Below are 15,632 nucleotides of genomic sequence, written 5' to 3'. Positions count from 1 at the left end.
CGGACTGCGCACTGGGCTTCCGGCTGTTCAGAGTGGATCGCAGCGCGGAGCTATCAGGGAAGAAGCAAGGAGGTGGAATCTGCTTTTATATAAATGAAGGTTGGCGCAGAGACATTAAAGTGCTGGCGAAAACAAGTAGTCCTGATTTGGAGTCATTTTCAATTAACTGTAAACCGTTATATTCACCAAGAGAGTTTTCCTCGTTTATAATAATTGGCACATATTTTCCACTGTATGGCTGCCTATAGGAGCCCCCCCACCCATCCTGAACAGAATCCTCGCCTGGCTAACCGTCGGAATGGCTTCTACTGCAGACATGACAGGAAGCCGTTCACACCCCAAACCATCTCCTCTATATCCCATTCAGAAACAAATTCTTCCCATAAAGCAACCAACCCCCTATCTTCCTCTGCCTGCACTAAAGATCTCTGAGGAAGATGTAAATAGGCTCTTTCAACGCATGAAAACAAAGAAAGCTGGAGGACCTGATAACGTCTCCCCATCATGCCTGAAAGCCTGTGCAAATCAACTTGCCCCGATCTTCACCCGGATCTTCAACTAGTCACTGAAGACGGGTGAGGTCCCCTCCTGCTTCAAACGATCCACCATCATCCCAGTGCCCAAGAAACACACCATCCTAGGATTAAATGACTACAGGCCTGTAGCCCTGACGTCTGTGGTCATGAAATCCTTTGAGCAGCTGGTGTTGAAGCACCTGAAAGACATCACAGGCCCCCTGCTGGACCCCCTGCAGTTTGCTTACTGAGCAAACAGGTCGGCAGAAAAGGTTATTGCTTGCTGTTGCTAAACAGATCAAGGCTCAGCAGGTAAGAACACTTCCTTGTCACATAAGTACATTTAGATATTGGTAGTTATTGTTAATAATTTAAAATCAGAAATTATAATTTTTATTAATAATAATAATGATCCAAAATTTTTATTATTAAAATAAGATAAATTACATGCACATGCAATATATTTAAATAAATGTTTGTCTAAAGATTCTAATATAAAGTTAAAAGAAATTACACACCAGGTATTGTCTTCAGATGTGAGTTATTCCTTATGTCTGCTGCTACTGATTTATGCTGTTCACTTCGCCTCTGGTTGTTTCACTCAGTACCGAATTTACTGTAACCCTGGATTTACATCTGCTCCAGTCCAGTCACTGCGAAGCTCGAAGGAAGTCCAAGAACCATAAGCAGATTGCACAATTAAAGCCAGTGATAAATGCTGTAGCAAGTCCAAAACAACTCATTCTACAGACGTTAAACCAGTTAAAACTTTTTCACATTTTGTTTTATGCATCCAGATATTTACACGTGTTTTGTTCTGATTGAGTGCAGCAAAGCTATATCTGTTCCTTAATTTAGTGCATTTAATGTTTAATTACTCAGTTTATAGTACATTTGGTGACCCAGTAACTGATCTAATTGATCTAATGTAAGCAACTGCTAATATATACACATGTATATATAAATATATGTGTCTTTAAAGAATTGTTTGGAAAATCCGGATGTTGTGCTCATTCTGTTTCCTGGTAGTGCAGTATGATTAAGACCGGGCTCACACTGAACGCGGTGCAGCTGCAAGGAACCCAAATCATTAAAATCAATGTGTACACTCACATCAGCCATGGTGCAGTGCAGTTGCGGTTGCCGAGGCCATGTGGCTCAACGACATGTTTCAAGCTCCTGAATTTTACCAGCCAAATAGAAAGCCAGACAGGAGAGAGTGCCGGTGAATTTTATAATAAAATCAACCCACCAAAATACGCTAACCTGACTAGTTTAAACAAAACGACAAAAAACAGAAAAACGGGGACATGGAGGCGCTATCTGAGGATAAAAAAGGATAGTTATGCGCACGGATAACAAGTTTTGCCATAGAAAAGGAAATCCATAGCTGTTTTTACTCATTTACAGGGATAGCAACAAAAACTTGAATCATCATTCTTCACTACTGAAACTGCAGAAAACCCAACACTGTTCTACAGAAAACACCAAAGCATATTTTTATATGGTGCTTGTGCATCCTATTTGTAAGGTTGCTCTGGGACACAGCCCATGTCCCCCTTGTCTCCCAGTTTCTTACCCACAAGTTTTTAATCCATTTCTAGACTTACTTGTACCCTATAACATACAATGGGATGGTTCTACTGCTTTTTATTTGGCATGAGAAGTTATTTAGGAGTAGGGAAATCTATAGCATGGGCTTGCTACATCTATTTTTAGACGTTTCACATTTATAAAAACTTTGGTGATACTTGCATTTGTAACCCCACAGATGTTGATGAACCTTTTAAAAATGAATTATTGAATTAAAATTCATACAGATAACTTTAAACACTTTAAATGTTTAATTCAGTTTTAATAATATAAATATATATGGAATTCTAAAAAAAGAACATATAAACTAATCTAATATACCATTCATAGGACATTACTTTAATGAATAAAATGTAAACATGCAGTTTTCCATAAAAGTGCATTATAGTAAATTTTTATTTGCTGCTTCATGAAAAAGAAAGTGTTACCTCATACGTTTCTTGGCATAAGCTTGAACTCTACCAGGTTGATGTGTGCCATTTGTCCTTCTGGTTTAAGCTTAAGTGTTGTTTAGGGCGAGTATAATTCGATTTTAATAAGAAAAGCTGAGAGTTTCTGGATAACTGCAGCTGACAAAATGTCAGCACCTGGTAAGGGTAAAAACCTGAACAAATTCTGAAAAGTCGAAATTTGTAGGGATTAACATAAGACTGCTAATTTCCACAGCAGGCTAAATTATTGGACTGATAACAAGAACATGTCATATCAAATGTACACTACTGGGAAAAAATAAGGACTTGTTGGGGGAGTAAAGTTTGATTAGAAATTCATTAAAATGACTTAATTGGATGTCTGCAATTGGAAATATTTCTTTCTCTCGTGCTTTGTTTTTGTACCAGGGAGTTTAGCTTTCATCTAAAACCTGCTGCGTTCCAGCAAACAGTTGAAACAATTGGAGTTAATTTACTTGCAGGTATTTTATTCAGCCTACTTGTGTTTAACATCGATAAAAAAATCTAATAAAAATTTGATATCAACTTCACAAGGCATAAACCTTATTTAGTAACCAATCAAAGTTATTTTATTTAAAACTCTAAACTAAAACTTATTTATAACTTTCAATTAATAATACATATTTTTGGAAAAGCAAAAGCATGCACAAAATCTCCACAATAAACCTACTGTTGGTTTCTCAGTTTGTCAACTATTTCTTTTTGTGTGTTTTCCCTTTCTCATAAGCTGTTTATCTAAATAATCAACAAAGATGTGAATAACATCCCCCTGCATCATTATCCTCTGTCACTTTCTAATATTCCTATCCGATCAGCTGTCATTGTGAATCTCTACTCCCCCTGCTGGGCTAATCATACGATTGTTGATGTAAGTCTGTTGTCTGTCTCTCTCCAACTGTTCACAGATGAACTGGCATGCCACAGAGTCTCCAAATACACAGGCATCTCACACTGAGGCCATTAATGCTGGCCCAGACAGCAAGTACTATGTAATCACACTTTTCAAACTGATGGATTGTTTTTTTTTTCTTTTAGACTTTGCATTGTTTCTTGGTTCTTAGGTTTTTTTGGATCTTAGGCTTCCTTAGGTTTGTGTGTTGTACACAGTTTTGTTGCCTTTGGTGATAAATAGTCATGAAAATAAAAGACCCATTAAGTACAGGTCCTTCTCAAAATATTAGCATATTGTGATAAAGTTCATTATTTTCCATAATGTCATGATGAAAATTTAACATTCATATATTTTAGATTCATTGCACACGAACTGAAATATTTCAGGTCTTTTATTGTCTTAATACGGATGATTTTGGCATACAGCTCATGAAAACCCAAAATTCCTATCTCACAAAATTAGCATATCATTAAAAGGGTCTCTAAACGAGCTATCAACCTAATCATCTGAATCAACGAGTTAACTCTAAACACCTGCAAAAGATTCCAGAGGCCTTTAAAACTCCCAGCCTGGTTCATCACTCAAAACCCCAATCATGGGTAAGACTGCCAACCTGACTGCTGTCCAGAAGGCCACTATTGACACCCTCAAGCAAGAGGGTAAGACACAGAAAGAAATTTCTGAACGAATAGGCTGTTCCCAGAGTGCTGTATCAAGGCACCTCAGTGGGAAGTCTGTGGGAAGGAAAAAGTGTGGCAGAAAACGCTGCACAACGAGAAGAGGTGACCGGACCCTGAGGAAGATTGTGGAAAAGGGCCGATTCCAGACCTTGGGGGACCTGCGGAAGCAGTGGACTGAGTCTGGAGTAGAAACATCCAGAGCCACCGTGCACAGGCGTGTGCAGGAAATGGGCTACAGGTGCCGCATACCCCAAGTCAAGCCACTTTTGAACCAGAAACAGCGGCAAAAGCGCCTGACCTGGGCTACAGAGAAGCAGCACTGGACGGTTGCTCAGTGGTCCAAAGTACCTTTTTCGGATGAAAGCAAATTCTGCATGTCATTCGGAAATCAAGGTGCCAGAGTCTGGAGGAAGACTAGGGAGAAGGAAATGCCAAAATGCCAGAAGTCCAGTGTCAAGTACCCACAGTCAGTGATGGTCTGGGGTGCCGTGTCAGCTGCTGGTGTTGGTCCACTGTGTTTTATCAAGGGCAGGGTCAATGCAGCTAGCTATCAGGAGATTTTGGAGCACTTCATGCTTCCATCTGCTGAAAAGCTTTATGGAGATGAAGATTTCATTTTTCAGCACGACCTGGCACCTGCTCACAGTGCCAAAACCACTAGTAAATGGTTTACTGACCATGGTATCACTGTGCTCAATTGGCCTGCCAACTCTCCTGACCTGAACCCCATAGAGAATCTGTGGGATATTGTGAAGAGAATGTTGAGAGACTCAAGACCCAACACTCTGGATGAGCTAAAGGCCGCTATCGAAGCATCCTGGGCCTCCATAAGACCTCAGCAGTGCCACAGGCTGATTGCCTCCATGCCACGCCGCATTGAAGCAGTCATTTCTGCAAAAGGATTCCCGACCAAGTATTGAGTGCATAACTGTACATGATTATTTGAAGGTTGACGTTTTTTGTATTAAAAACACTTTTCTTTTATTGGTCGGATGAAATATGCTAATTTTGTGAGATAGGAATTTTGGGTTTTCATGAGCTGTATGCCAAAATCATCCGTATTAAGACAATAAAAGACCTGAAATATTTCAGTTAGTGTGCAATGAATCTAAAATATATGAATGTTAAATTTTCATCATGACATTATGGAAAATAATGAACTTTATCACAATATGCTAATATTTTGAGAAGGACCTGTATATCTAAAACTCTTGACTGGTAGTGTGTGATATTATATTGTCACGGTCTGAAGTGATTTTGGACCAAAATGCAAACAGGGACTAGGGCTCGGCATGTTGCAAAGTACATCAGTTTTAATAAGGCTTGTAGTCAGCACTTACAGGTTCCCTGGGAAGAAATACTCCACAGCACAAATGCGGGGAAACATGAGGAGCTCGAGGAGAGACAGGACATTACACGAGGAATGATGTGGGGAATGATGAGCACAACCAGGTATATAAGCAGGGAGAGTAGCAGAATGGACCAATGAAAGGAAGGCTACGGTGATCAGAGGAATAGTGGAAACAGGTGTGGACCAGGCTGCAGGGAACTGAGGGAATATGTTACTATGGAAACGGGAGCTAGACAATGCAGAGCCTGGAAGGTAGAACTAAACTAAAGACAACTCTAGGGAAAAGAAACCTAAACATAAACTCACATAAATAGTAATTCTAGGAAGACCTAAACAGGTGTATGGGGAAAAGCTAAACTAATGGAAAACAGACCTAAGGAAACCTATATAAATAAAAACCCTAACATAAAATACAAACCTAAATCCAGAAGAAACACTAACTAGACAAAGCAGGAACATGAAGAACTATACTAAAGAGCTAGCCTGGGAAAGAACAATTAATCTTAAGGGGAACAAGCAACTGGGTAAATAATAACAAACAGGGGTCTTAGGCCAAAGAGATAAGGGGAACTAATAAACTAGAAGAATGCAGCAAGAACAAATAACCTAAACAGTAAACAAGCACAGAAACACTAAGTGAGAAACTAAACTAGAAAACCCAAAGAAGCAAAGAGAATTTGGAAAGAAATAATAATAATAATAAAAATAATAAAAACCAGAGGAGAAAACCATTCTAAGTAATACATAATAGAGAAAGCAACCACCAAGGGAACTATGGGCGAGGGGAGAAAGAACTACTAAAACTAGGGGGCAGGAGAGAGAACAAAATTATCAGAATGACAGAAGGAATAAACAAACATAACTACAAAACCCAAAGAAATAGGAACACCTAACACCTAACTGAGAAAGTAAACAAACACAAAACCCAAAATAGCAGATCCGGACATACATATGTCTGTCTGTCTGTCTGTCTGTCTGTCTGTCTGTCTGTCTGTCTGTCTGTCTGTCTGTCTGTCTGTCTGTCTGTCTGTCTGTCTGTCTGTCTGTCTGTCTGTCTGTCTGTCTGTCTGTCTGTCTGTCTGTCTGTCTGTCTGTCTGTCTGTCTGTCTGTCTGTCTGTCTGTCTGTCTATCTATCTATCTATCTATCTATCTATCTATCTATATATATATATATATATATATATATATTGTCCAACCCCTGTATATATATACAGGGGTTGGACAATGAAACTGAAACACCTGGTTTTAGACCACAATAATTTATTAGTATGGTGTAGGGCCTCCTTTTGCGGCCAATACAGCGTCAATTACTCTTGGGAATGACATATACAAGTCCTGTACAGTGGTCCCAAGGATTTTAAGCCATTCTTCTTGCAGGATAGTGGCCAGGTCACTACGTGATACTGGTGGAGGAAAATGTTTCCTGACTCGTTCCTCCAAAACACCCCAAAGTGGCTCAATAATATTTAGATCTGGTGACTGTGCAGGCCATGGGAGATGTTCAACTTCACTTTCATGTTCATCAAACCAATCTTTCACCAGTCTTGCTGTGTGTATTGGTGCATTGTCATCTTGATACACGGCACCTTCAGGATACAATGTTTGAACCATTGTATGCACATGGTCCTCAAGAATGGTTCGGTAGTCCTTGGCAGTGACGCACCCACCTAGCACAAGTAGCACAATACTCTATTGAATTCACTCTGGGCATGCAACAGCCTGGGTGGTACGCTTCTTTGGGGCTTCTCCACACCGTAACTCTCTCGGATGTGGGGAAAACAGTAAAGGTGGACTCATCAGAGAACAATACATGTTTCACATTGTCCACAGCCCAAGATTTGCGCTCCTTGCACCATTGAAACCGACGTTTGGCATTGGCATGAGTGACCAAAGGTTTGGCTATAGCAGCCCGGCCGTGTATATTGACTCTGTGGAGCTCCCGACGGACAGTTCTGGTGGAAACAGGAGAGTTGAGGTGCACATTTAATTCTGCCGTGATTTGGGCAGCCGCGGTTTTATGTTTTTTGGATACAATCCGGGTTAGCGAACATGCCTTTCAGACAGCTTCCTCTTGCGTCCACAGTTAATCCTGTTGGATGTAGTTCGTCCTTCTTGGTGGTATGCTGACATTACCCTGGATACCGTGCCTCTTGATACATCACAAAGACTTGCTGTCTTGGTCACAGATGCGCCAGCAAGACGTGCACCAACAATTTGCCCTCTTTTGAACTCTGGTATGTCACCCATAATGTTGTGTGCATTTCAATATTTTGAGAAAAACTGTGCTCTTACCCTGCTAATTGAACCTTTACACTCTGCTCTTACTGGTGCAATGTGCAATCAATGAAGACTGGCTACCAGGCTGGTCCAATTTACCAATGAAACCTCCCATACTAAAATGACAGGTGTTTCAGTTTCATTGTCCAACCCCTGTATTAGTTCAGCCACAAAATATATTATATCCAGAGAGAGTAGGAAAAACAGAAGCAGCCAAGACAATTTTGACTATCAATTCTGGTCATATAGTACAGACATACAGTGATGGAAATGACCAGCAGAGAGAGGGACAGTTTCAAAACAAAGATGGAAATTGTGTGTAAAAGAATTACCTCAATTTTTCTCCAGACGTCTTTGTTCTGATCCTTCATGTCCTCTAATAATTTTTTCATTAGAGAAGCACATCCATTGCCATCCACCAGGGGCGCTGTTAGTTGTGGGGAACCATCCACAGACCTCATCCTATCGCCCTTTTCTGAGAACAGGTCACTTAAGGGCCCTGATTCTATGCTTTCTTCAACTGAGGGACCAATATCACTAGAGGAGTTGGAGCTGAAGCAGCTTACGGAGTTTTGTATATAAGGGCGCTGAGGAAAAGTACACAGCAAAATTTTATTTCATCCAGAAATGATTCGCTTTTGACACTTTGACACAAAGTATGTCATACCAGTGATGGTAGGGGAGATGTAATGTAATTCCTACTCTCCCATACGTTTCTCATGTTGACTCCACTTTCTCCAATGTCCCAGTCTACATTAAGGTCTGACAGCTCCCAGTCATCCACGTCCTGCAAACCTATCTGGTTCTGCAGTAAACAGATTAAACAAAAACATCAGAGATAGTTTACAAAGGTTATGGTCAGAGGAAGGCAGTGGACTTCAGTTTTGTACTGACCAGGGAGCTGGACTGTATCAGACTTTCCAATTTCACAGCCAGCATCTCAGTTTCATGGAGCTGAGCAGGGAGAGCCAGGAACTCATCTGACCCATACCAGTGCTCCCTGTCCTGGTTGATTTTTGATAGAACCTGGGTCTCCTGTTGTACAAGAAAGTAGCATTGGGATTTCATTGTATCTTCACATGTAATTTACTCTGAGAAAGGATCAGCAAACAAAGAAAAGCAACAATACTTGGCTATTTGTAAGTGTATTATAATTATATAGTAGTGGTACTTAATAATTAATATTTATCTAATTAAAATGGTCATCACATTGTATTTATTTCAGCAGCATCAACTGTTCTGTCTTTATTGCACTTTTTAGAAGGTTTCTGCAGAAACATTTTATCACTGAACAATTTTTGGATATGCTAATAATAAATGCCAGTTCAAGTAAATTGAGACAAAAATGCCCATGTGAAAATAGATTAACTAAACAAAGACAAAAATTCGAAATTTATTAATTTCATTAACTGAAGAAGTACATGTACTAACGAAGTTTTAGTACCAGTCTCATTGTCAAACAATATTTTTAACAGAGAAAAGAAATAATTGCAGAAATATTAAATGATGTCAAAGGTATGGTGCATGTCCTTTGTACATTAATGGAAAGTATTTTTTGAATCGCTGCTTTGAAATATTTTAAGCATTGTTATGTAAGTTTATTTTTTGAGCAAAAAAACAAACTCTAAAATCTAAAATAAGCAAAAACTATAAATAGTTATATGAACACCATCAACATAAAAACTGAATAACATCTTGAGTGGAATGCAAAAATCTGACTCCCAAAACGAAATGATCACCTTGTGTCCCTGCCGCTTCATTATACAGGCTGCAGTCCTGCTGCAGTACAGCTGAGGATCAGATTCCTCTCCACATGCTTCCAAATCTGAGGACAAGGGCTGCTCTCCAATGGGGGAGGGCAAGGAGGGGTCAGAGTCACTGGGTGCATGTGTCCTCTTCTGTGTCCTTTCTGTTTGGGTGGATATTTCATCCTGTGACATCAGGTGACAGAGGGCCAGGCTGGCGTTGGTAATGACAGTGCAAGAGCTTCCCTCAGATTTTCTGTGTGATGAGTTCACATGGTGTTTCTGGAGGTTGTGCTTACTCTGTAATCAAAATTTTAGTTAAAGGTGACAAATTTTGCTTTGTTTATTTGAAAAAACAAGTGGATACTATAATGACATGGACTCAATAATTCCCCTTAAGACTGCAAAAACAATGCTACAGGTGGGGAAAGAAACATGCACCCCTGGTACAAGACAGAATTCTTTGGAGTATGGTGCTCATTTAAATGGTACACATTTAAAGAATTCAATTCATTTAGGGTTTCACATTCTAAATAAAATATTATTTTCCCAATTACCGTTTGAAAGTTGAACAATATTTAATAGGAGCAATCAGAATCAGAAGGAATTTGACCCCAGGACACTTTTCTCTCAATAATAAAGAATATCTATGTTAAATCTACATAAAATAGCTCACATTTTCTGTGCTTGAGAAAATATATTAGGGTGTTTTCTCTATTTTAAAATCTCCAAAAGACCATAATCTGTAAAATAAGATCGGGCATCTGGGTTTAAAAATATTTTATGAAAGAGTCAGTTCAGAATAGAACTTTCCAGCTTCCATAACAGTCTTTTTTAACACTCTTCTACAAACAGTCCTTTTCCAGTCATCCATAAAAGGCTAAACTTTAAATATGGCCAATCAAAGGCTTCAAGAATAAAATAGTAATAAAGGAAAGTATTTAGTGTGTAGCACTCAGTTTGCACGCACGAGCACGGTGTGCTCGTGCAAGTTATCCAGGTAGTTCATCCTCAGCTTGATTTCTGCCCAAATACAACCCCTGGCAAAAAAGTTCAGTCACTACTCTCAGAGGATGTTGAGTCAATTGTTTTACTTTTCCCTAATTATGTTTGATATATATACACTGAATTTGTAAAACATATGCCAAGACACTAAAATGACAATTTTGCAATGAACTGCAGGACTATATTCAGATCAGCTAGAGAAAAAAGTATGGAATCACTGACTCTTAAGAAAAGAATACCAGCACAAATCTGATTACAGATGTTTGTCTGTATTCAAATAGTTTTTTGAGACTTTGATTAAAGAGACATTTATCTAATGTATCTATGTTTTTCTGAATTCCCACAAATTATGAATAAAATAATTAATGATGCTGTTAAAATGTCATTGAGGGGTTAAAAATTGTAAAATTGATTCATGCAATGAAAAATGTAAAATAATGTGTTCATTAATATGTACATTTAAAGGTTGTTTTCTAAGCACTGTAACAGAATATGAAGATTAAGGAGTTTTCCACAATTAACTTGTTAGAGAAGAGAACAGAAAACTAGACTTAATTTTGTCTTTTAATTAAATAGTTTTAAATCTGTTCTAAAATTCCATTCCCACTTGAAAGTGTCCCAACAACCAGATATCCATAACCTGAAACTATAATGAACCGCTGCTGTTTGTGTTTTTGTGCTCTCTTATGTTTGTATTTAGATCCATTCGGTGCCCATTAGTTTAGATTCCTTTAGTTCCCTGCTTGGTTTGCCCTCAACTGCTCTGCATTTCATTGATTGTAGTCACCTGGTTTTCATCACATCTCTGTATTTAAGTTCCTGGTTTCTGTTCTCTGTTCACTAAATTCTACTGTTGCTATTTCTCTGGTTCCTACATTTCTCAGTTCTCAGTATTACTATGTGTTTGTCAATGCCCTCTTGCCTTTTTGATCCTCAACAACCGTCAAACATGAGAGAAGTACCCAGCCGGAAAATAGGACCCAGACACAGGAGTCAAAGTAATTAGTCTTCTTAAATATTGCCAAAGTGCGGCGGTTTGAGGACGTGGTGGAACAGCAATCGCCTTTCTGAGACTCGAGGCTGATGATTCCTCCTCCTGGAAGTGGCCTGCAGCACTACAGCACAGCTCCATCTCCTCAAAGCAGACCACTGTCTTGACACTGGAATGAACAGCGCACCACGCAGACAGCCTCTGAGCCCAATGCCTCAAACCTCTTTCACGAGGGTCAGCAGGGTACTGCGCAGGCATGCCCATAGCCTGCTGTCCGGCTCCAGATTGGGCTTTCAGAGGCCGAGCCAAATCATTTTGCTGTGCAGCCAGTGGCCAAGCCTGATTTTTTGTTTGCCGCACCAGAGCATCAGCTCCAGCGGCCTCAGCAGAATTAGTCTTACAGGTGTGGACACTGTTGCGCGGACACCTCTACTACTTCTCTAGGGGGTCTGGTTGACACCTCCACTGCTTCACAGTACCTCCGAGCACCAGAGCCCTCTCCACGCTGCCTCCGAGCACTAGAGCCTGCTCCTCGCTTCAAAATGCCGTTGTTGCCCTAACCACCACCAGATCAGTCACCACTTGTTTCTGTTTCTGTTTCTGAGTTATTCGACAAGGGTGTCCAGGTGGACCTGTCTCATCTTTCTGTTCCTGAGCTCTGTCCCAAATTCCACGCCATTCTCCAGAACTCCTCTGTGGGTTTTCCGAGCCTCTCAGCTGACCTCCTGACACGTTTCCCTGTGGGTTCTCTGAGCTTGCAGGCTGACCTCCTTGGCAAGGTTCTCTGTAGGTTCTCAATGCATCTCTTTCAACCTCCAAGGTCTCCACACCCTGGCCTCCAGGGTTCCATTCTCCAGGGTTCCATTGCCGCTGGCCTCCAAGGTTCCTGCACCGCTGGCCTCCAAAACTCTGGGCCTCCTCGGAACGTCTTCCGGGTCACCCGCCTGAATTGCAGGTTTTGTTTTTTGTCTTTCTTGTTTTTTGAGATCCCTGTCATCAGTTCCCGGCTTGGTTCTCCCTCAACTGCTCTGCATTTTGTTGATTGTACTCACCTGTTTTTTACGTAGCTCATTACATCTCCCCTGTATTTAAGTTCCTGGTTTATACTCCTCTCTGCTGGATTCTACTGTTACTATTTCCCTGGTTCTCATATTTCTCCATTTCCCTTACATTTCCTGTTTATCATTAAAATATATCCTCACTATGCATCTGCTGATGTCCTGTTCCAGCTATGGTCCACAACAACATTCTTACATGGCAAAAACAAGTGTTCAGCAAGGAGAAGGACATCGCTCCCCCTAATCATTGACTCAAATATCTTCTAATTATCAGTTCTCTTGGTCACTGTTCTTTGGTAGATTAGATTTCACAATGATTAATATCCAGGGTAACACAGTATTGAATTAGATGCTCTTTCTAGTCAGGTCCATACCAAGATAATTCCCAGACACAAGAAACCATTCTATCTCCATACTGTGCTGTCAGTAGTCTTAAAAGAAGACTAAGACCCTCGCCCAAAACACCCAACAATCTAAGTAGTGATTTCATTTTTTTTTTGTCAGGGATTGTGTATGTTTGTATAGTAGTACAATAGTTTGTTACTGTCCTTAAGACAAGAACACCTTCTGAAGACCTGGTTGGAAAAAGAAATATTGTTAATAAAGTAAATAAATTATATAATTCCTCTAGTTTGGTTTTGTTGTTAATCCTAGCTCAAAAGGTTAGCTTCGAAATTACCAAGGAAACCTTAAAAAAGAAAATATATAAATAAGTTCAAACCTGAAGAATCTCGCTGGATTGCGGAATATTTTCCGGATGAACTGAGTCCAGTTCTAACCAGAACCTGGTTTTGTCTGGAGGATCCACAAGACAGGGGGAGCTTCGACTCAGCTCAGCATTAAATTGCACTTCAAATTGCTGGTAGGTCTTTCTGCAACTTTCCCTTGATTTGGTTTCGTTGCTTGAGAATAAGGCTGCTCTCTTGGGAAGTGATAGCTGTGTGGGTGAAGATTTAGTACTGTGACTTAAAGCCTGCCGAGGGCGTTTTGAGCTTTCACTATCATTCGGCATTTCACATTGATTTGTGGGTAACTGAGGTGTAAAATAACTATGGTTGTCTATGTCACTTTGCACAGAGAGGTGTCGTAAACTGTTGTGGAGTTCAATATTTGAGTTTGTTGTGTAAATGATATCCTGGGAAATCTCTTCAATCATGGGCTCTGTTTTCTCATCTTCAGGAATGTCACTGGGACTGTAGTCGCTTAGCTCAAAGGCAGTGATGCCACAGTCTAGGGAGAAGTAGTCCTGGCTGCAGCGTATTGTCAGCTGACCACAGTCGTCGACATCTGTCAAAGCATCCAGGCGGGTCTGAAGAAAAACAGTTAATTAAACCAGCATTTCAATATTTATATTTCAATCAGTCACTTACCAAGCAGAATGACAGAAACTATCACACACATTTTTAAACATATCTAATAATAACAAAACTAACTGGCACATTCATTGATTTGGATAAAAAATCTTCTGTTGTTTCCTGGACTTTCAAATCTAAATTAAATGTACTTGAAGAGTTTTAATTGCAGAATGAAATATGACTTCACATGAAACAAACCTGGTGTTGGTCCTGGCTGAAGGCCTGTAAGATGTCAGTCTGGTGGGCGTAGTTCCCGTTAGGGTCCTGTAAACCCTGCAATAGACGCTCTTTCAGAACAAGAACTGTTACTCTCAGCTGGTGCCACAGCAGCTGCACAGTCCTGAAACACACAACAGTACCAAGAATAGTAACTTATGGGTAAGGTTGCTTAATATTAATATATAAACAAGATGTTTTGCCTTGCAACAATTACTGACAAAAGAAATTGGATCTGCATTGGGCTTTCATTTACTATCATATCAAATATGTTCCAGCATTCAGAATACTGTTTAACAGAAGAAAAGAAAAACCTCCAATTCAACAAAGTGTGATAGCACAACAGGAACCTTAAAAAAGCATTTTTAGTGTAGACTCTGCCTTATGGAAACTCACCTAATGTCTACAATGATGTTAACAGAGTAGGACAGAAGTTTCAAAGAGAACTCCGTCTCCAGTAAAGCATGAATCTGCTCCACATGGTCAGAAATGTCTTCACAGATGTCCTAGCGTCACAAACATACACAGGACAACAGAATATTCAGAAATGAACAGAATGTCACAAAACAAGTGAATAAACCCTTATCAACCCTACCACGTCACTGATTCTGTGTGTGTGTGTGTGTGTGTGTGTGTGTGTGTGTGTGTGTGTGTGTGTGTGTGTGTGTGTGTGTGTGTGTGTGTGTGCGCACGCAAGTGTAATATAAAAAAGGATTTTGCAGAGCAATACAGCTGAAAAAGCAGAAGTGGTGGGACATTTGACATCCCATTTCCACTTTTAAAAATTAGTCATGTTCATGTGGGACTAGGTCCATGTTTAGGTCAATGGGTGTGTCAACAAGAACATTAAGAATTCTCTTTCAGTAATATCACCCTCAAGTACTCATGACTAAACTAAAGAAATCCTGTAAAATCACAGAAACAAACAAACTTTAAGCAAAATGAGCTTGAGCTGGAAGAAGATCCTCCAGAAACATTCACTCAGTGAACAAGTGTAGGCCCACATTTGTTTTCTAATACATTTTGGGAAACAGTTTATAATGTTGTGACTTCTCTTAAAGGGGAGCTATTATGCAAAATTTACTTTTTATTCATTTTTATACTTCCATTTAGGTCTCTAATGCTTCCACAAACAGTCCAAATGCAAAAAAAAGCCTTTTTTGGCTATAAATTAATGGTTTTTTTTCTAGAAACGCGCGGTTTTAAAAGCTGTGTAAATGTAAGGTCACAATTACACTGGCACCTAGCAACGTTACCTGAGTCCCGCCACTGACTAGCAACTGAAGCGGAGCTCCACTTTCTTGATTTTCAGTAGAAGATCACGTCTCGGCAGGTAAAACCACCCAGCAAGACCCAACCTTAAACGTGCTTTACAATGGCTGCCCTCAAAGGGAGATGTTCTGTTGTTGGCTGCAAAGACGCACGTGTCCATACACATTCTCTCGCTGTCAGATAACAGAGGTTTTGTTTTCACGTGTTCGAAGTGCTGGGCGTGGCCAGA

General features: G+C 40.0%; 1 protein-coding gene across 3 annotated transcripts in view; it reads right to left on the bottom strand.

The window, feature by feature from the left end:
- akap6 (A kinase (PRKA) anchor protein 6) overlaps nt 1–15,632 on the bottom strand; it is a 490,689-nt gene that overhangs the window by 395,698 nt on the left and 79,359 nt on the right. For all 3 annotated transcript variants that reach the window (XM_047392958.1, XM_047392960.1, XM_047392959.1), the window contains 7 exons: nt 14,528–14,637; nt 14,114–14,255; nt 13,282–13,869; nt 9,501–9,806; nt 8,656–8,796; nt 8,429–8,566; nt 8,094–8,348 (listed from right to left, as the gene is read on the bottom strand). In XM_047392958.1, the coding sequence (XP_047248914.1) occupies nt 8,094–8,348; nt 8,429–8,566; nt 8,656–8,796; nt 9,501–9,806; nt 13,282–13,869; nt 14,114–14,255; nt 14,528–14,637 (1,680 nt within the window). The remainder of the gene's footprint in view (nt 1–8,093; nt 8,349–8,428; nt 8,567–8,655; nt 8,797–9,500; nt 9,807–13,281; nt 13,870–14,113; nt 14,256–14,527; nt 14,638–15,632) is intronic.

The sequence above is a fragment of the Girardinichthys multiradiatus genome, chromosome 19, assembly GCF_021462225.1.
Source record: "Girardinichthys multiradiatus isolate DD_20200921_A chromosome 19, DD_fGirMul_XY1, whole genome shotgun sequence".
NCBI classification, from domain to species: Eukaryota; Metazoa; Chordata; class Actinopteri; order Cyprinodontiformes; family Goodeidae; genus Girardinichthys; species Girardinichthys multiradiatus.
This window is presented reverse-complemented; position numbering and strand designations above follow the sequence as displayed.